The sequence below is a fragment of the Coregonus lavaretus genome (genome assembly GCF_964263955.1).
Source record: "Coregonus lavaretus genome assembly, chromosome: 21".
Lineage (NCBI taxonomy): Eukaryota > Metazoa > Chordata > Actinopteri > Salmoniformes > Salmonidae > Coregonus > Coregonus lavaretus.
In genome coordinates, this window is record NC_140008.1 from 43,481,341 (window position 1) to 43,503,209 (window position 21,869).

The 21,869-nt window shown below is 42.5% G+C and overlaps 1 protein-coding gene across 1 annotated transcript in view; it reads right to left on the reverse strand.

Moving 5' to 3' along the window:
* Nucleotides 1-5,201: 5,201 nt before the first annotated feature.
* The window catches only part of LOC311148472 (cytosolic phospholipase A2-like), a 41,036-nt gene continuing 24,368 nt past the window's right edge, over nucleotides 5,202-21,869 (reverse strand). The window contains exons 11-18 of the mRNA XM_084185448.1: nucleotides 20,355-20,492; nucleotides 20,093-20,182; nucleotides 19,115-19,180; nucleotides 13,888-14,115; nucleotides 12,207-12,391; nucleotides 8,725-8,914; nucleotides 7,280-7,437; nucleotides 5,202-6,608 (exon numbers count right to left, since the gene is read on the reverse strand). Of these exons, the coding sequence (XP_084041574.1) occupies nucleotides 6,480-6,608; nucleotides 7,280-7,437; nucleotides 8,725-8,914; nucleotides 12,207-12,391; nucleotides 13,888-14,115; nucleotides 19,115-19,180; nucleotides 20,093-20,182; nucleotides 20,355-20,492 (1,184 nt within the window). The 3' untranslated portion in view covers nucleotides 5,202-6,479. The remainder of the gene's footprint in view (nucleotides 6,609-7,279; nucleotides 7,438-8,724; nucleotides 8,915-12,206; nucleotides 12,392-13,887; nucleotides 14,116-19,114; nucleotides 19,181-20,092; nucleotides 20,183-20,354; nucleotides 20,493-21,869) is intronic.

Below are 21,869 nucleotides of genomic sequence, written 5' to 3' on the forward strand. Positions count from 1 at the left end.
TTACTTTTTATTATTTTTACATTAGTTTATTTAGTAAATATTTTCTAAACTCTTTCTTGAACTGCTTTGTTGGTTAAGGGCTTGTAAGTAAGCATTTCACGGTAAGGTCTACACCTGTTGTATTCCGCGCATTTGACAAATACATTTATTTTTATAATTTTTTATGTGGAGGTCCTGGGCTGGCATGGTTACACGTGGTCTGCAGTTGTGAGGCCGGTTGGACATACTGCCAAAGTCTCTAAAACGACGTTGGAGGCGGCTTATGGTAGAGAAATGAACATTAAATTCTCTGGCAACAGCTCTGGTGGAAATTCCTGCAGTAAGCATTCCAATTGCATGCTCCCTCAAAACTTGAGACATCTGTGGCATTGTATTGTGACAAAACTGCACATTTTAGAGTAGCCTTTTATTGTCCCCAGCACATGCTGTTTAATCAGCTTCTTGATATGCCACATCTGTCAGGTGGATGGATTTCTTGGCCATGGAGAAATGCTCACTAACAGCGATGTTGTCACGACTTCCGCCGAGGCTGCCTCCCCTCCTTGTTCGGGCAGGCTTCGGCGTTCGCCGTCACCGGAGTACTAACCACTGCCGCCCCAATCATCATATCAATTGTCTTGTCAATCACACACACCTGGTTCTATTCCCCTAATTAGTCCATGTATAAGTGTTCCCTCTGCCCCCTTGTCCTTGTGGGTGATTGTTTGTTGTGGAGGTTAGTAGCTAGGTGGAGCTCTTGTAATCTGGTATCGACGGGAGTATTTTTCCCGTGTGCCTTGTATTTTCCAGTGCACCTGTTTTGTGCCCCGAAGTGTGTTTGACGCATTTCTGCGTAAACCTGTGTTTTTCAAATCAAAGCCTATTTCTGTGATTTACCCTCCTGCGCCTGACTCCTTCAACCCCACCTTATCACAGATGTAAACAAATTTGTGCCCAAAATTTGAGAGAAATACACTTTTTGTGCATATGGAACATCTCTGTGATATTTTATTTAATGAAACATGGGACCAACACTTTACATGTTGATTTTATATTTTTGTTTAGTATACATTGAATATAGGATGAAAAACAGACGTTGATTAAACAGTGAGAATATGCAAACATTTTAACATAACAACATTTTATGAAAATGTGATGTGGATCTGAGGTTGCATGTTCAACGTATTTACAATAACACATGACATGAATTGTGTTGCAATTACCACATAGATTCTACTTGAGATTTTTAACCATTCTACGTAGAATTTTGAACAACATTTCAATGTATACATAGCTTGGATGATTACGTTGAAAATAGATTGATGTAACAACCTGTTCGTCAGGTTAAGTCATTGTATTTAAGTTGAAGTTTTACCCTAATTTCAATGTTTGAAACACTGATTGAAATTATATGAAAACAGTACTGGCTTTCTGCAAATCCAAATGTGTTTCAAACATAGATTCACAATATGTTGACAAATTACGTTGCAACAACGTTGATTCAACCAGTTTGTGCCCCGTGGGGTGTATCCATTATTTTGGCAGTTAGCTGTAGGTTATAGTTCTCCATAATGATATTCATTTGACAGCTCATATACAGTGGGGAAAAAAAGTATTTAGTCAGCCACCAATTGTGCAAGTTCTCCCACTTAAAAAGATGAGAGAGACCTGTAATTTTCATCATAGGTACACGTCAACTATGACAGACAAATTGAGAAAAAAAATCCAGAAAATCACATTGTAGGATTTTTTATTAATTTATTTGCAAATTATGGTGGAAAATAAGTATTTGGTCACCTACAAACAAGCAAGATTTCTGGCTCTCACAGACCTGTAACTTCTTCTTTAAGAGGCTCCTCTGTCCTCCACTCGTTACCTGTATTAATGGCACCTGTTTGAACTTGTTATCAGTATAAAAGACACCTGTCCACAACCTCAAACAGTCACACTCCAAACTCCACTATGGCCAAGACCAAAGAGCTGTCAAAGGACACCAGAAACAAAATTGTAGACCTGCACCAGGCTGGGAAGACTGAATCTGCAATAGGTAAGCAGCTTGGTTTGAAGAAATCAACTGTGGGAGCAATTATTAGGAAATGGAAGACATACAAGACCACTGATAATCTCCCTCGATCTGGGGCTCCACGCAAGATCTCACAAAATGATCACAAGAACGGTGATAAAAAATCCCAGAACCACACGGGGGGACCTAGTGAATGACCTGCAGAGAGCTGGGACCAAAGTAACAAAGCCTACCATCAGGAACACACTACGCCGCCAGGGACTCAAATCCTGCAGTGCGAGACGTGTCCCCCTGCTTAAGCCAGTACATGTCCAGGCCCGTCTGAAGTTTGCTAGAGTGCATTTGGATGACCAGGAAGAGGATTGGGAGAATGTCATATGGTCAGATGAAACCAAAATAGAACTTTTTGGTAAAACCTCAACTCGTCGCGTTTGGAGGACAAAGAATGCTGAGTTGCATCCAAAGAACACCATACCTACTGTGAAGCATGGGGGTGGAAACATCATGCTTTGGGGCTGTTTTTCTGCAAAGGGACCAGGACGACTGATCCGTGTAAAGGAAAGAATGAATGGGGCCATGTATCGTGAGATTTTGAGTGAAAGCCTCCTTCCATCAGCAAGGTCATTGAAGATGAAACGTGGCTGGATCTTTCAGCATGACAATGATCCCAAACATACCGCCCGGGCAACGAAGGAGTGGCTTCGTAAGAAGCATTTCAAGGTCCTGGAGTGGCCTAGCCAGTCTCCAGATCTCAACCCTATAGAAAATCTTTGGAGGGAGTTGAAAGTCCGTGTTGCCCAGCGACAGCCCCAAAACATCACTGCTCTAGAGGAGATCTGCATGGAGGAATGGGCCAAAATACCAGCAACAGTGTGTGAAAACCTTGTGAAGACTTACAGAAAACGTTTGACCTGTGTCATTGCCAACAAAGGGTATATAACAAAGTATTGAGAAACGTTTGTTATTGACCAAATACTTATTTTCCACCATAATTTGCAAATACATTCATAAAAAATCCTACAATGTGATTTTCTGGATTTTTTTTCTTCTCATTTTGTCTGTCATAGTTGACGTGTACCTATGATGAAAATTACAGGCCTCTCTCATCTTTTTAAGTGGGAGAACTTGCACAATTGGTGGCTGACTAAATACTTTTTTTCCCCACTGTACAGTGTCCTGTATGATGGTGGGCCAGTGTGTGTCTGGTTGCGTGCGTTCCTCCAGAATGGCCCCATCTTGGTCCCTGGGGAGCACCACAGCCTGTCTGTCTGCGGTGAGAAAACATGCAGGCACATACATGACCCTTACGTGTGGTGTGTGGGAGTAACATAACATGCCAATATGGGAATCATTCTCACCTCACATACATTGAGACAGACAGGCAGACAGTACTAGGGCGATAAGGCTTTGAAGGTGTCTGAATGTCTGTCTGCGAGGTATGACTGTGCTGTGTAGCTAGGCTACAGTAAGCAGAACGTCAAAGTTCATCCAAAGGGCGTTTGGCGAGAGGTTTCCGTGCCAGAGAGGCGGAACCCTCAGACATGCACTGCAGTAAAGTATCCTAAGCACATAATTAGCGCTCTCACATGAATGGAATATTACTTCTGCATGATTTAATTGGAGAATGTAATGATTTACCGTGAGATGTGCTTCAACAGGTCTCTTACCAGCCAGAGACTCTGGGTGGCTATGATTATCAAATCAAATGTTTATTGGCCGCATACACATATTTAGCAGATGTTATTGCGGATGTAGCGAAATGCTTGTAAATCTGTAGCTGGAAAAATATTCTGTTTAGAAACTGCCTGAGCTTCATTTTATGAAGGTTTGGTTTCAGGTGGATTATTTGACTGTCTACAGTATTCTGTTTTCATTGTCCTTTTGTGATGGGGCTTATCATAGTAGCAGACCTATCAAAGAGATACAGCCAGATGTAGGTCATCTAGCCCAGAGGCCTGGCCAAGGTATTTCATTTCATAAGCCTCAAATATTTATTCCAGTCCAGTGAAAGTTACAGTACACCCACTGCGCACAGACGTCAGTTGTCAACTAATGTGAATTCAATGTGAAATCAACAAAACAAAAAAATCACCATGTCAATCAGTTCTACACATGGATTCATCCAGTTTTTGCCCAGTGGGCAGTTAGTGTGTGTGTTAAACCTCTGATTTACGGGGTCTACATGTTCCTGAATTCCAGCATCAAGTTACCTTTTCTATAGTGGAAACGTTGAATGAGATGAATGGTGTTAGCAAGTACTTCTGAAATCTAACCTTAACCCTTTTCCTAACCACAATAACATTATGGTAGGTGTTGGGTTACTTAGAAAGAAGACAACTTAGATTATTTATTTTTTTACGTAATCATGATGTATGTTATCATGGTAAGAAATGCAGAAGTTCATGTGTTTGAAATCCTTTTACACTGAATTTGCCATAATCAGTGATATATATATATATTTTTTAAATATTTCCTTCAATGCATTTTTCCTCAAAAGGTGGGTAAACTGTTGGGCCCAAAATAATGGTGGGTAAACTGTTGGGCCCAAAAGCATGGTGGGTAAACTGTTGGGCCCAAAAGCATGGTGGGTAAACTGTTGGGCCCAAAAGCATGGTGGGTAAACTGTTGGGCCCAAAAGCATGGTGGGTAAACTGTTGGGCCCAAAAGCATGGTGGGTAAACTGTTGGGCCCAAAAGCATGGTGGGTAAACTGTTGGGCCCAAAAGCATGGTGGGTAAACTGTTGGGCCCAAAAGCATGGTGGGTAAACTGTTGGGCCCAAAAGAATGGTGGGTAAACTGTTGGGTCCAAAAGAATGGTGGGTAAACTGTTGGGTCCAAAAGAATGGTGGGTAAACTGTTGGGCCCAAAAGCATGGTGGGTAAACTGTTGGGCCCAAAAGCATGGTGGGTAAACTGTTGGGCCCAAAAGCATGGTGGGTAAACTGTTGGGCCCAAAAGCATGGTGGGTAAACTGTTGGGCCCAAAAGCATGGTGGATAAACTGTTGGGCCCAAAAGCATGGTGGGTGAACTGCGTTTGTGTTTACCCTCCACTACACCACTGCCCATAATTGTAAACATTGCTAGGAAAATTGAAATGTACTGTAGTCCAAGACAGCTGTACATGAAAAAAATACAAATATTTCCTACTTCTCATGTATTCGTTCTACCTATGAGAATAACATCCACTGAATAAAAAGGTGCCACACAGGTGTCTTTAAAAGATCAGCAGTATGACTATCATTGCTTGTGTGATGTTGTACAAAGCTCAGTATGAAATGAGATTTAAAAAATGTTTTTAGTTTGCACAAAATAAAATACACAGTAAAACCAAAAAGTCGCTAGCTAGAACTATTTGGGCTTCTGTGATAAAAGATTAAGAAAATCACCTGTTCTACATAACATTATGTTTTAAAAACTAGGCTGAACCGTGAGTCCAGTCAGGCCACGGTTGGAAGGCAGGGCTTTGTGTACTGTGTAAAATTCCACAGCACGCTGGAAGCCTCTTGGCCCCTGCAGGTATTGGTGTAGTGTGTCAGATTCTTCTCTTCAGACGCTGCAGGTGTAGGTGTACTGTGTAAAATTCCACTGTGTGCTGATGAGTGGGAGTGCTCTCAACCATCACGCCACGTCCTTGCCAGGGTTACACCCCACCGTTCTCACCCTCCCTCAGCACAGACACACCAGACCATAACTGCGGGGGCTAAGTCTGGACTCAGGTTACTTCCATTGACACCTTTCCTGTAGCTTTTTAAGAAGTCACTGAGTGGTCACGGTGGAAGGAAATTACTTGAAAAAAAAAAACTGTTTTTTTTTCTAAGAAGAAGTCTGAAATAACACACTCAGGAAAATAAACACACTCAAACGTGACAGAGAGGAATTAAAAAAAGGCAGACTGAGCGGCCGTTTCTATGGTGTTGAGTTTTGTTTTGTTATTCAAAATAGTGGGTTTGATTTTAAGACACACCCTGCGTTGAATAAACATAATTGAGATGTTTGAGGTATCCGGAGGGGGTGCACTTTGCCATCAAACACAACCTGAGGGTTTAAGAACACCTCCTATTCTATGGTTTCCATGATTTGCGATGAGATCACTTGTGTTTAGATCAGTAACAACTGTTTACAACTATCCTGGAGGAAAACCCTGCTACATCAAAAAACACAGCATACATACAAGAGTCAAACTTATCAAATGGAAAGTCAACCTGGAGCATGGAGTTTAGTTTACTGCTATTTTAAGACCTCTTAAGGCTTTACATCACTAAACATTAGGGTCCATAATAAGTCTCTGTCAGGTTGTTCAATCATATCCACCACAGGTTTCTATGGTTTCCACCAAACCCTCTTCATTCACATTAGATGGACAAAACAAACCAACAATGTTCCCCCAATTTTGTTGTTGTTGCTAAATATCATTGCCAATGTATGTCAATTCGCAAAGTCTGATAGCTTGACCTTGCTTCTGTCAGCATTCCGGCTCTCACTTCCGGGCTTTCTCCCGCTTCAGGAACATTTTGTTCTGGATCTCGTTGAGTGAGAGGGACACAGCGCAGCGTGAGGGATTCTCCTTCCTGTACACTATGCTCTCCTTAATGGCCTCTTTTATCACCTAGAAAGGTGGATGGAGGAGGTGGAATGGATTAAACACTCTGTATTAACCTACACATGTGGTTAGTCAATTGACCGTTAACAAGCAATCATAATGAACTGAAATGTGATTTTTTTTAGATTAAAAAAACTAATCAGCATAGGCCTACACACAGGTGTTTGATTTCCAGGGGCCCCTAGTTAGTGATGGATAATTGAGCAAACTTTGATGTTGCTGGAATGTTTTACGTACATTACATCTGGCTGGCTGAACTGACATTTACGTTGTTGGAATATTGTTTTACATACATTAGTTCTGGCTAACTGAACAGACCTCTTCGTTGAGGGTGGTTTGAACAGGAGTCAGGATGCACATTCCCATCTACCACATACAGTACTAATGTCATATTGGGAAACCCCTTTAGTCACGGGCATTTTAGTTCTGACCCACTTTTTAGACAGCCTCACACAGTGCTTAATAACTGAATGTCAATTTGACCTTGATGTTTTAAAACACTTCACCATAACACACCAACCCCAGACAAAACTAGTATGGCTCCAGCATTCAAAATCAACATATTTCCTTTTAAGAGCACTTATTGGTTCAAATGTTCCAAAAACTGTCTGACCTTCTAACATATTAGAAACGGATGTACAGTAGCCAGTGGTGATGTTGTTGAATGCTGAACATACCTCGATGTTGTTGAGCGTATTGAATTCCATGAGGTCGTGGAGCTGTGTGAAGGCCTGGTTTGAGTACTGGAAGTTAAAAGTGGAGTACGGTGTCTCGGGGTCGTCAAAGATGTCAAAGTCAGCCATCTCCTTCTCCTGTTCTGTCTCACGAGGCACTCCTTCAAACACACAGAAAAGGGATGATATGTAATTCAGGATGATAGCGACTATGATAGCCTATATCATATGGCTAATTCAGAACTATGGTTGTTTCAGCCCAAACTCCAGTGGATTACGCACTGTCAATTCATTTTAACAATGGCGAAGTTACGTGATGGCTAGTCATTTTATTTACATGGCCATTTCTCCTCCACTAGGGGCAATACGAGTGCCTGTTAACATCTAGTAACTGTTATCTAGTAGCTGTAACAGTATCTGTTAAACTGAGCTATGGCTCCGAACATCGCGGGTTCAATCGCAGTGCTAGGCACTCGTTTTTTTTTCATTTTATTTTTTTTACCCTAACCCAAACCTTTACTCTAACCTTGGAATGAATGCCTAAACTCAACCAAAACTGTGAACTAACTCAGAATGAATGCCTAAAGTTAACCCTTGAGGTTAGTTTCGGTTTCACTGTTGCGCAGTTTGACTGACGGCTAACAGGACGTGAACTACACAAAACAGCCACACACTCTGTAAATTGTTGCCTGCAGGTACGGCAATTCTTTCCGTCTGCCTTACGAGGTTGGGTTCTTTTTACACGTCTTCTCATGTGTTTGCTAATTCTACTAATTTATAATCCCTAAATGAGGGCACACTTGTCATTGACTCTACAGGGGATTACCAGACCAGTGATATAACCTACTCTCTTTCTCTCTCCTACACAGAGATAAATACATCAGCGTATGACTAAATGTGAGTGGCCCTCATCATGAGGCCCTAAACACTATAATTCAGTGTGTGAGGCAGCGCAGAAGCCAGGCCAGTGTCTATATGTGTTCCTATGGCTGATGATGTATACCCTTTTTACACACACTGCTCTCCCAGCATAGTGAGAGATTCCCCCCATAGCACCTGGTCACAGATTTGCTCCTTATGGGTTCATAAGTCACCCAACTAGGCAGCTCGTAAAATACCAATCCCACACACGGCCCAGTTCTCCACCATAAACCCTCAACTTCCTTAGGGGCATATTCCCTATGGACAAACAGTCAGTAAGGGGCCTAATCTTATGTATGGAATACATCGGAACAGACCAGACTTGATCAGAATACACTGGACTTGATCTAGGAACCAAAACCAAGATAGGGGAGACCAGTCACTAAAATAACATAGCTTATAGCGAAAAGCCCCATAGCCTAATTGAAGAGGAAATCACTTTCAAACAGGGTTCACATAGTTCACATGTACACAAACAACCTGTACAAACATACATATGGTATACACTGTACATATACAGTACTTACCAGGGGCTTTGAACATCCTGAAGTTGATGTTGACCAGGACAAAATGGATGACAGTGGGGCAGTTCCGTTCCCCCTTTTTTGGCTTGAATACGTAGCACTCTTTCAGGCCCTCGCGGTCAAACACTTTGGGGTCGATCTTAGGGAATGGCAACTTGTTCATCCGGGCCCACTTCTCAGCCAGCAGCAGCTCCTATATACCAAACACAAGTCAAAAGTTAGCCTCTTGATTACTACGGCATAGTAAAATGATTAACTTTATCCTAACTACTTAATCATTTTTTAAAAAATTGCTTACAAAATAATCTTCAATGATAAAATGAAATAAACACAAACATTTTAAAACAAAGTACTGGCAGGCGGAGCTTGGCATCACAATGACCTGACCTTCAGGGTGACCACATTTAAAATACCTAATATATTAAAATGCATCCTCCAATTGCAATGTGCTGCCTATGACAACATATATTGTCTCAAGAAATGTTTTTATTTGTAATACCCTCAAACACCAAGTTAGGCATACCTAATTTCAAAATAGGCCATCATCACTGTCAATCATTTACATTTACGTCATTTAGCAGACGCTCTTATCCAGAGCGACTTACAGTTAGTGCATACATTAATCTTTTTATTTTTTATTTTTTTATTATACTGGCCCCCCGTGGGAATCGAACCCACAACCCTGGCGTTGCAAACGCCATGCTCTACCAACTGAGCTACCTCCCTGCCGGCCATTCCCTCCCCTACCCTGGACGACGCTGGGCCAATTGTGCGCCGCCCCATTGGTCTCCCGGTTGCGGCCGGCTACAGCAGAGCCTGGATTCGAACCAGGATCTCTAGTGGCACAGCTAGCGCTGCGATGCAGTGCCTTAGACCACTGCGCCACTCGGGAGGCTAATCATGAATAATAATACTTCGCGTTTTACAGTGAAACGTCCAAACTGCATCTGCAAGCCAATAATTTGATGTCAATCAGTTTCATGAGAATATGCATTTAGATCTTCTTGAATTACTGTTTCGTGAGCGAATTAGAGCACATGGTGTTAACAAACTATATCCTGTATCATTCTGCGTGCTGTTGAGTTTTGGCCGCATTTTAGTATTTTTTGACTATTCAGCTAACCATCCTAAAATCTCATAAGAAATCAGGTGGTGTTTTTGGTGTAACAGTAATGTTATACTATGTGATTATATTTGGTTCTGTTATGTGAGGTACTAATTAATCATTATGTGATGTTCCAAGACATTGATTGAGGTTTGATCTAACTTCACTAAACGAGAACCATTGTGATAAGTGGCGGCGCGATGCTCCGGCCACACCTGCTCCCGCTGCACTGAGTGCACAAAGGCAATGTAAAACTGTTAGGAAGGGAGACTTTTAAAACATGGTTGAGAGAAGTAGCAGCAAATACAGTGGGGAAAAAAAGTATTTAGTCAGCCACCAATTGTGCAAGTTCTCCCACTTAAAAAGATGAGAGAGGCCTGTAATTTTCATCATAGGTACACGTCAACTATGACAGACAAAATGAGGAAAAAAAATCCAGAAAATCACATTGTAGGATTTTTAATGAATTTATTTGCAGATTATGGTGGAAAATAAGTATTTGGTCAATAACAAAAGTTTCTCAATACTTTGTTATATACCCTTTGTTGGCAATGACACAGGTCAAACGTTTTCTGTAAGTCTTCACAAGGTTTTCACACACTGTTGCTGGTATTTTGGCCCATTCCTCCATGCAGATCTCCTCTAGAGCAGTGATGTTTTGGGGCTGTCGCTGGGCAACACGGACTTTCAACTCCCTCCAAAGATTTTCTATGGGGTTGAGATCTGGAGACTGGCTAGGCCACTCCAGGACCTTGAAATGCTTCTTACGAAGCCACTCCTTCGTTGCCCGGGCGGTGTGTTTGGGATCATTGTCATGCTGAAAGACCCAGCCACGTTTCATCTTCAATGCCCTTGCTGATGGAAGGAGGTTTTCACTCAAAATCTCACGATACATGGCCCCATTCATTCTTTCCTTTACACAGATCAGTCGTCCTGGTCCCTTTGCAGAAAAACAGCCCCAAAGCATGATGTTTCCACCCCCATGCTTCACAGTAGGTATGGTGTTCTTTGAATGCAACTCAGCATTCTTTGTCTTCCAAACACGACGAGTTGAGTTTTTACCAAAAAGTTCTATTTTGGTTTAATCTGAGAGAATATGACATTCTCCCAATCCTCTTCTGGATCATCCAAATGCACTCTAGCAAACTTCAGAAGGGCCTGGACATGTACTGGCTTAAGCAGGGGGACACGTCTGGCATTGCAGGATTTGAGTCCCTGGCGGCGTAGTGTGTTACTGATGGTAGGCTTTGTTACTTTGGTCCCAGCTCTCTGCAGGTCATTCACTAGGTCCCCCCCGTGTGGTTCTGGGATTTTTGCTCACCGTTCTTGTGATCATTTTGAGATCTTGCGTGGAGCCCCAGATCGAGGGAGATTATCAGTGGTCTTGTATGTCTTCCATTTCCTAATAATTGCTCCCACAGTTGATTTCTTCAAACCAAGCTGCTTACCTATTGCAGATTCAGTCTTCCCAGCCTGGTGCAGGTCTACAATTTTGTTTCTGGTGTCCTTTGACAGCTCTTTGGTCTTGGCCATAGTGGAGTTTGGAGTGTGACTGTTTGAGGTTGTGGACAGGTGTCTTTTATACTGATAACAAGTTCAAACAGGTGCCATTAATACAGGTAACGAGTGGAGGACAGAGGAGCCTCTTAAAGAAGAAGTTAGGTCTGTGAGAGCCAGAAATCTTGCTTGTTTGTAGGTGACCAAATACTTATTTTCCACCATAATTTGCAAATAAATTCATAAAATATCCTACAATGTGATTTTCTGGAGAAAAAAATTCTCAATTTGTCTGTCATAGTTGACGTATACCTATGATGAAAATTACAGGCCTCTCTCATCTTTTTAAGTGGGAGAACTTGCACAATTGGTGGCTGATGAGCATGGAGAGCCTCACAAGTTCGACAAAATTACCTTATATCTTTCAGTCTAATATGTCTATTTACTTAATTTGTAGTTTTTCGACAGGAGTACGCTTTTTATAAGTGGTTAGGCCAAACTGTCCTCTCCAAGTTTAGCTGGAATTTAACCTGAAAGGATTCGAGAAATGTGATTGATTGACAATAGGCATATGACATTGGCCTATGTCTTGTCTTGCGCTGCGCAGAACATCAGATCTCAACAACGATTGGAGAAGTGTTTAACATCACCAGTACCACATCCTTATGATGTATATTTTTTCATAAGCACAACGTGACTGGAAGAGACAGGTTGGAATGTCTGACTGAAATACGTGACAAAACAACTTATTTTTTCTAAATTAGTGATGTTTGAATTTGTTGCTAAAATGTGGGACATGATTGTTTGGTTGCGGGACGCAGGACAAAGGGCCAAAATGCGGCACTGTCCTGCACAATCCGGGACATGTGGTCAACCTACTGACCTTGAAGGGTGGGCTGGAGTCACTGGGGCGGGCTGAGAAGTCGAAGGAGATGATGAGGTCGACGCCACGCTGCGGCCGCAGGATGAGGGGGTACGGGAGGTTATAGGTCAGACCACTGTCCACTATGTGGATCTTCTTACTCTTCACGTCCAGTGGCTCGTAGATACCAGCAAACTCATCTGGGTCTGAGAATGTTATGGATTACAATGCAGAATAAATACAGAACGTGTTACAGTAGAAATGCGTAAGGAGACGTATGTGTGTGTTGATTGGTTGTGTGTGTGATGGTCATGTTGTAACTGTTTCCATATGTACACAGTAGAGGTCTTCATGGATCCACATGTACCCGAATACCCGAGAGGGTCTGGATCCAGAATTCTAAATAATGTCACAGGTCTGGGTGGGATCTGATATGATTGTCATGGGTCTCGGGTATGTGTAATTTTAACCGACTTGTCTGGTCGGGTCCGTGTACAGATCCCAACGCGACTGCTGCAGTTGCTCTTGCTTTTCACGAGAGTGGACGTGGCGTGTTGAGCTTGTTGTTGTTGTTAGCCAATCATAAGTCATCAATGGGGCAATAGGCTACAGTCATAGAGCCTCAGTGTGTGGCAAAAGTCTAATCAATGGAAGATGGAATTATAATGACGGAATTAAAAGTTAAAGGAAAAGGATAGGCTACAGTGACCAAGAGCCAACAGGTGTGTGAACAGTGCTTGTGCCCATAGAGATTGATGTGGCGCGTGCACGTGGGCGCAATGCTCCCCAATACTGGAAGGGGGGCCCGAGTGAAAAAGTACACAGTCTGGCAATTAGTAAAGCTATTGTGCTGTAACTGTACTGTAATTGTACTGTTTTACTACACAGTCAAACTTAACTCTATCACTACCATAACTCCACCGTAAGTTAATTGAATAGTACACAGCTCCAACAAGAGCTCTATTGCCAAGCTCTACTGCAGGGTTCCCCAACTGGTGGCCCGTGGGTGGTTTTATTTGGCCCCACAAGTTTTTATTTTATTTTTGTATTTTATTGTTGGACACAAAAGACTCTAAAAACACCAGGAAATCAGCGCCAAGTGATTTTAATTTAGGAAATCTGTTCCCAAGATTTTTTTCCCACGCCCTAATTGCTCCTGTGAGTCGCTCTGGATAAGAGCATCTGCTAAATTACTAAAATGTAAAAATGTAAATAATACAGAGATGTGATCGTATACAAATGAAATGATTATGTGTCAGTCAAATATTATATCTGTTTGGGATTCTTGCGGTCAATTTGCAGTCTACAAATTATTTGTAATTATGTTCCAGTCCCCCCGACTATCCGCTGAAGAAAAAATTGGTTGATAATCCCTACTCTGCTGGATCTAGAATTTGCTGCAGTGGAGAGGGTCAAAAGCTTCAAGTTCCTCGGTGTGCACATCACAGAGGATCTGACTTTTCACTACTACTTGTTCTTTTTTTACTTTTGTATTTGGCATTTGATTCTTGATGGATATTGATAATGTACTGCATTGTTGAGGAGAGTTAGCAAGTAAGCATTTCACTGTACTGTGCACATGACAAATAAACTTTGATTTGATTTGCTTTATCTAGAATCTAACAGGTCATAGATCTGTCATATCTGGAATCTAGAATGTGTCACATCTAGAACTCCTAGATATCCATATGTGACATCTGACCTGTGACAGCGTCAACCTCATCCTCGACGGAGGCACAGGAGTTCTGGTACATAAAGTCTCCAAAGGTGGAGAAGGGCATGTTGGTGTTGAGGTTGAGGCCTAGCATGAAGTTATGGACCTTCCCCGCCCGCCCCTCTCGCGTGTTGAACAGGGAGGAGTCGCTGACGAGGGAGGTGATCATTCGCTGGACCCAACTGTTCTTGGCGGTGCGGAACTCGTCTTCCGTCTCTGGGCAGAGATGGAGGAAAAGAAAGGTGGCAAGGGAGAGAGAAGGGGACAATGTTGATAAAGGGAGGCACATGGGATGTACAGTAGGCTTACAGTATGCATTTGGTAGCTAGAGATGCTTGATAGGCCTTGATCTGAAGTGCACAGCTCCTCGAGGGCTACAGTTTAATTGATAAATCGTTCAGTCTACACACCCAGGTATAAAAATATGATATACTGTATAGTAGGTATATTGTCTGATACTACAAGGCAAGGATAGAATCTGGCATACTGGAGTTGTGCACCCGTCCCCTTGGTAGGGGAGAGCCAGGACGAAAGTAAGACGCCCATTTTCTCAGATAAGACAGAAGCTAGAATTATGTAGTGGAGTCAGCATGCGGAGGATGAGCTCCCTCTGTTTCACAGAGTTATCAACAAAAAGTGGTTTTGAGCAATGTAAGTTAAAAAAAGTGTTTTTCGGTTGTAATTACAGTTGCTAATGGTAGAGGACATACACTGAGTGTACAAAACATTAAGGACACCTGCTCTTTCCATGACATAGACTGACCAAGTGAATCCAGGTGAAAGCTATGATCCCTTATTTATGTCACTTGTTAAATCCACTTCAATCAGTGTAGATGAAGGGGAGGAGACAGGTTAAATAAGGATTTTTAAGCCTTGAGACATGGATTGTGTATGTGTGCCATTGAGAGGGTGAATGGGCAAGACAAAATATTTAAGTACCTTTGAATGGAGTAGGGTAGTAGGTGCCAGGCACACCGGTTTGTGTCAAGAACTGCAATGCTGCTGGGTTTTTCATGCTCAACAGTTTCTTGTGTCAAGAATGGTCCACCACCCAAAGGACATCCAGCCAAAAACACTGTGGGAAGAATTGGGCCAGCATCCCTTTGGAACGCTTTTGACACCTTGTGCAACTCGATATTAGGAAGGTGTCCTTAATGTTTTGTACACTCAGTGTATATAAGTTGTTTGTCATGGAAGATGGTCTAGCTCTATCGATCTTTGAGTGATTAGGAAAAAAACTAAAAGTGTTACTTTCGTCCCAGTTCTCCCCTATTTGCCTGACTAGGTTTGGGCGATATTACCATAGCATCGTCTACCAACAATGATTGACAGCCATCGTTGATGGTGACGACATTGTGATGTGACAGACAATGGTTTAGCCTATTTTAACTATATAGCCAACTACACTGCTCAAAAAAATTAAGGGAACACTTAAACAACACATCCTAGATCTGAATGAATGAAATAATCTTATTAAATACTTTTTTCTTTACATAGTTGAATGTGTTGACAACAAAATCACACAAAAATTATCAGTGGAAATCAAATTTATCAACCCATGGAGGTCTGGATTTGGAGTCACCCTCAAAATTAAAGTGGAAAACCACACTACAGGCTGATCCAACTTTGATGTACTGTCCTTAAAACAAGTCAAAATGAGGCTCAGTAGTGTGTGTGGCCTCCACGTGCCTATATGACCTCCGTACAACGCCTGGGCATGCTCCTGATGAGGTGGCGGATGGTCTCCTGAGGGATCTCCTCCCAGACCTGGACTAAAGCATCCGCCAACTCCTGGACAGTCTGTGGTGCAACGTGGCGTTGGTGGATGGAGTGAGACATGATGTCCCAGATGTGCTCAATTGGATTCAGGTCTGGGGAACGGGCGGGCCAGTCCATAGCATCAATGCCTTCCTCTTGCAGGAACTGCTGACACACTCCAGCCACATGAGGTCTAGCATTGTCTTGCATTAGGAAGAACCCAGGGCCAACCGCACCAGCATATGGTCTCACAAGGGGTATGAGGATCTCATCTCGGTACCTAATGGCAGTCAGGCTACCTCTGGCGAGCACATGGAGGGCTGTGCGGCCCCCCAAAGAAATGCCACCCCACACCATGACTGACCCACCGCCAAACCGGTCATGCTGGAGGATGTTGCAGGCAGCAGAACGTTCTCCACGGCGTCTCCAGACTCTGTCATGTCTGTCACATGTGCTCAGTGTGAACCTGCTTTCATCTGTGAAGAGCACAGGGAGCCAGTGGCGAATTTGCCAATCTTGGTGTTCTCTGGCAAATGCCAAACGTCCTGCATGGTGTTGGGCTGTAAGCACAACCCCCACCTGTGGACATCGGGCCCTCATACCACCCTCATGGAGTCTGTTTCTGACCGTTTGAGCAGACACATGCACATTTGTGGCCTGCTGGAGGTCATTTTGCAGGGCTCTGGCAGTGCTCCACCTGCTCCTCCTTGCACAAAGGCGGAGGTAGCGGTCCTGCTGCTGGGTTGTTGCCCTCCTACGGCCTCCTCCACGTCTCCTGATGTACTGGCCTGTCTCCTGGTAGCGCCTCCATGCTCTGGACACTACGCTGACAGACACAGCAAACCTTGCCACAGCTCGCATTGAGGTGCCATCCTGGATGAGCTGCACTACCTGAGCCACTTGTGTGGGTTGTAGACCACTGTAGCTCAGTTGGTAGAGCATGGCACTTGCAACGCCAGGGTTGTGGGTTCCTTTCCCACGGGGGGCCAGTATGAAAATGAAAATGTATGCACTCACTAACTGTAAGTCGCTCTGGATAAGAGCGTCTGCTAAATGACTAAAATGTAAATGTAGACTCCGTCTCATGCTACCACTAGAGTGAAAGCACCGCCAGCATTCAAAAGTGACCAAAACATCAGCCAGGAAGCATAGGAACTGAGAAGTGGTCTGTGGTCACCACCTGCAGAACCACTCCTTTATTGGGGGTGTCTTGCTAATTGCCTATAATTTCCACCTGTTGTCTATTCCATTTGCACAACAGCATGTGACATTTATTGTCAATCAGTGTGGCTTCCTAAGTGGACAGTTTGATTTCACAGAAGTGTGATTGACTTGGAGTTACATTGTGTTGTTTAAGTGTTCCCTTTATTTATTTTTAGCAGAACGCAAGAGAGGAATGTAGGAGAAGAGAATTCCACCAAAGCAAAGCAAAATGTCCAGTCAGAAAATAGCCTATTGTTTCTCTCTCTCTCTCTCTGTTGGATGCATGGGCATTAGGCAATAGCCTAAACCTAATTTTGTTTTATAACGGACACTCCTTAACTATCTTGTGTCTAACCGTTTAAAAACATTTAGCCTATATACCCTTCTCTCTCCATTCGATAGGCTATGAATATGACTGAAGGCTACGCTTCATCATTTTATGCATGGCTTTTTCCCGATCAAACAATGAATGTAACGGAGTTCCATCTCAAAGTTTTTTGAATAGCCTAAAAATGTAAGGTATTCTAGCCTGAAATTGTTGTGGCTTTCAAAAATAACAACACTGAAAGTCTATAGCCTAAGCCTAAGCATATTCTATTCTCAATCACAGCTTTATGAGAGATACAGTTGAAGTCGGAAGTTTACATACACCTTAGCCAAATACATTTAATCTCAGTTTTTCACAATTCCTGACATTTAATTCCCTGTCTTAGGTCAGTTAGGATCACCACTTTATTTTAAGAATGTTAAATGTCAGAATAATAGTAGAGAGAATGATTTATTTCAGCTTTTATTTATTTCATCACATTCCCAGTGGGTCAGAAGTTTACATACACTCAATTAGTATTTGGTAGCATTGCCTTTAAATTGTTTAACTTCGGTCAAACGTTTCGGGTAGCCTTCCACAAGCTTCCCACAATAAGTTGGGTAAATGTTGGCACATTCCTCCTGACAGAGCTGGTGTAACTGAGTCAGGTTTGTAGGCCTCCTTGCTCGCACACACTTTTTCAGTTCTGCCCACAAATATTCTATTGGATTGAGGTCAGGGCTTTGTGATGGCCGCTCCAATACCTTGACTTTGTTGTCCTTAAGCCATTTTGCCACAACTTTGGAAGTATGCTTGGGGTCATTGTCCATTTGGAAGACCCATTTGCAACCAAGCTTTAACTTCCTGACTGATGTCTTGAGATTTTGCTTCAATATATCCACATAATTTTCCTTCCTCATGATGCCATCTATTTTGTGAAGTGCACCAGTCACTCCTGCAGCAAAGCACCCCCACAGCATGATGCTGCCACCCCCGTGCTTCATGGTTGGGATGGTGTTCTTCGGCTTGCAAGCTACCCCCTTATTCCTCCAAACATAACGATGGTCATTATGGGCAAACTGTTCCATTTTTGTTTCATAAGACCAGAGGACATTTCTCCAAAAAGTACGATCTTTGTCCCCATGTGCAGTTGCAAACCGTAGTCTGGCTTTTTTATGGCGGTTTTGGAGCAGTTGCTTCTTCCTTGCTGAGTGGCCTTTCAGGGTATGTCGATATAGGACTCGTTTTACTGTGGATATAGATACGTTTGTACCTGTTTCCTCCAGCATCTTCACAAGGTCCTTTGCTGTTGTTCTGGGATTGATTTGCACTTTTCGCACCAAAGTACGTTCATCTCTAGGATACAAAACGCGTCTCCTTCCTGAGTGGTAAGACGGCTGCGTGGTCCCATGGTGTTTATACTATTGTTTGTGCAGATAAACGTGGTACCTTCAGGCATTTGGAAATTGCTCCCAAGGATGAACCAGACTTGTGGAGGTCTACCATTTTTTCTGAGGTCTTGGCTGATTTCTTTTGATTTTCCTATGATGTCAAGTAAAGAGGCACTGAGTTTGAAGGTAGGCCTTGAAATACATCCACAGGTACACCTCCAATTGACTCAAATGATGTCAATTAGCCTATCTGAAGCTTCTAAAGCCATGACATATTATTTAGTTTTCTATTATTTTATGAGGCAAATAAAGGAAATATTATCCAGTTCTGCAGATGGTAGACTGCTTCTATCCAGCCCATGACGTAGGCCTATAACCTAGCTCACTATGGCAAGACAGCCCGTTCCTAATCAGACAGTCACTGCTCCATCAATGCAGCATCAGGGCGGTGACTTCCCCTGAACAGTTTGAATGTGTCAAAACAGACCACACACTTCTTCAGGTTTCTGTGTATTTCGTATGAATAATTATGCATCATGGATACTGCAGTTCTCACCTTTCTGAGGCCTCTCATCATTATCTAGACTGTCCTCCCCCACAATGTGTTGAGGCTTTAACTGTTCTGTGGGAAAAGACAAGGACATCTTCTTTAATGGCACTTTCACTCATATCCAAGTCTTCACTACATCTCAAAAACACAGAGGTTATCACAGCATGACATGTATTGCTTAGGCTGTCCAATTAACTTTCAATTGTTTAGGCCCTACCTTTTTATAAACTAATTTGCAACAATGGCTTACATAACAAACACAATATAACAATTGGCATTTAACATAAACCAGTAAATTCTTGGAATGGGTGTAGGTGTACCTTCTTGCAGATGCAGTGGGTGCACATTTTATGTGCACTCACTGCATCTGCAAGCAGGTACTGTATGTATTCTATTGTAGGTATGTGTGTTGGTGTGCTAAAAGTTCAAATCAAACACCAACAGCCCATTAAACAAACATCTTAATAAGCAGTTATCAATAATGACAGGAAGCTGAACATAATCTTTCTTTTGATCGAGGGGGAATCACATCCACATCTGTGAAACCCCAGTAGAAAGTTATTTTAGGAACTGCTTGACGGGTGTGATGTGAGCTGACATCAGGTACAGCTGTCACTAGCATGTCACATTCATCTGCGTTCACACAAAGAGTCAGACGTACCGTACGCAATAGGAAACAGAATACAATGGGAGGTGCAGTTGGCTTGCGTTGCGCAGAGCAGACACAACACATTGGATTGGGACTATGGGATAACACAACACATAAGAACTAAGCCTTTGGGCTAAGCACAGTCATTGTCTTCAGGTCTATAAGCTGTAATGTATGAGCTGCACAAGACAAGTCTATGTGCTGTACTAACTGTGGAGGAGACCATGATGTGGTACTTTATCTGTACAGGATGCATGACTTCATTTGGGTCAGGGATAAGACCAGAGGTCAGGGTTAGGATTGGGGCTATAAGGAAAGTGTGTGTGGTTTCTTACCAAGCTCTTCCTCCATGGTGCTCCCCCCGACTGTGTCTTTGACCCCCAGCACTCTGTTGAAGAGGATTGAGAAGGCACTCCCCCAAACCCCTGGAGAGAGAGAAACCCACTAGATCAACATCAATATCATGTAATGACTTATGAATGCCATGTTTGATGATAGCTTATCATGTGAGGTTATCTCTTCAGGAAGTCCTATGCGGAAGTGCCAGCAATATTCTGTTGTTTGTGTGTGTGTGTGTCTAAGTCTGGGTTTTCTTACCCATAAGGAAATGTAGTGGGTTCTCTTCATACTGCTTCACAGCGGTTCCCATGAAGAACTTGCTTCCAAAAAGGTCAGGGGTCATGAACGTTCCGTACTTTGCCATTCCAATCTCATACGGGCTGAACTCCACCCAGTCTGTCAAAAAAAGTGTACAATTAGAACAAAATCAATCAGTGTATGTAACTAGCTAACTATTTTATTAGGCGAGCACACTGTAGACCAGGTTTACAGTAACAGTGCAAGCCAGAAGCAACTGTCATTATGACCTCCATTACTGGAACCAAGTGACGGGGGGGTATGCCCTACATGACTGTAGTGACACAACACATATAATTGTAAGGCACAACACAACACAACACACTGTTCACACATTTTAAGTCTGACAGAGTTCCTCAGAATGACAGTACACTATCACCTTTCAGCCAATCATTGGTCCTGGATTAAGGAGAATAATATTACTACTGTACTGTAAATTATGTGGTGTTATTTTTGCCTTTCTCTGGGATAGGTGTGAAAGCATTACCTTGTCACACCAGAGATAAAAGGTGGAGGACTTACAGTGAAAATAAGTAACTGACTAACTGATGTAATATTCTATTCCAGCTAATCTGTAAAATACACTGGAACACCAACATTCATTTGCATGAACATTATGAATAATATGTTGGTCACAGTACCAATAACTCAGCATAGAGTCATGGACTCAGTCACCCTAACAGGGGACAGGTTGTCCCTAAGGACTGTTTTGAGGTCCGTTTTTCATGTCATTATGATTCAAGCTAAAATTAGAGAAAGATCCTAGATCAGGAGTAGGGGCGTACCACAACCACATTGACACCTACATAACATCGCCCTTCCACATTGTACTACACCTACCTATTTTGTGACGATATATCTATTGTTTTGACAATGTCTCAATATTATTTTTGAGCTAGTTTGCTGTACCTGCCCCAAAACTCCAGTTTGTTTCGTTCATAGCTTGTTCTCCATCTTCTTTTTAAATAGGTAGGCAATTTGTTTTCAGCACTTTTATTTCCATGACTGATCAAAACTTTTCTCAAGGCTCTCTCTTTTCCCTTTGCAGCAGACATATGGTGAGCAATAGGTTTGGAACATCGAATCGCAAAAAAAAAATCACAGTATCGAATCGCAATACATATAGAATCGTGAGAATCAGCGAGAATCGCAATACATATCGTATCGGCACCTAAGTATCGTGATAATATCGTATCGCAATTCCCAGCACTAACACTTACACATTGTTGATGTTCCTTCTCATACTACAGCACTAAAACTACAGGAATGCCTGGGGTTAATATATTGTTTGCTACATTCGCTGTTTTGGAATACCATTTGCATAATCCTTTGTTCTTCATCACCTCCAGTTCCTCCTTACCTTCAGTAACAGAGACTGTTTCAGACCTGCAAATTGTTCAGACTCGTGTCACTATGAATTCGTTTTAAAATGATGGGGACAAACTTAACCAGCACAGGCAATATGCCAGTACATTC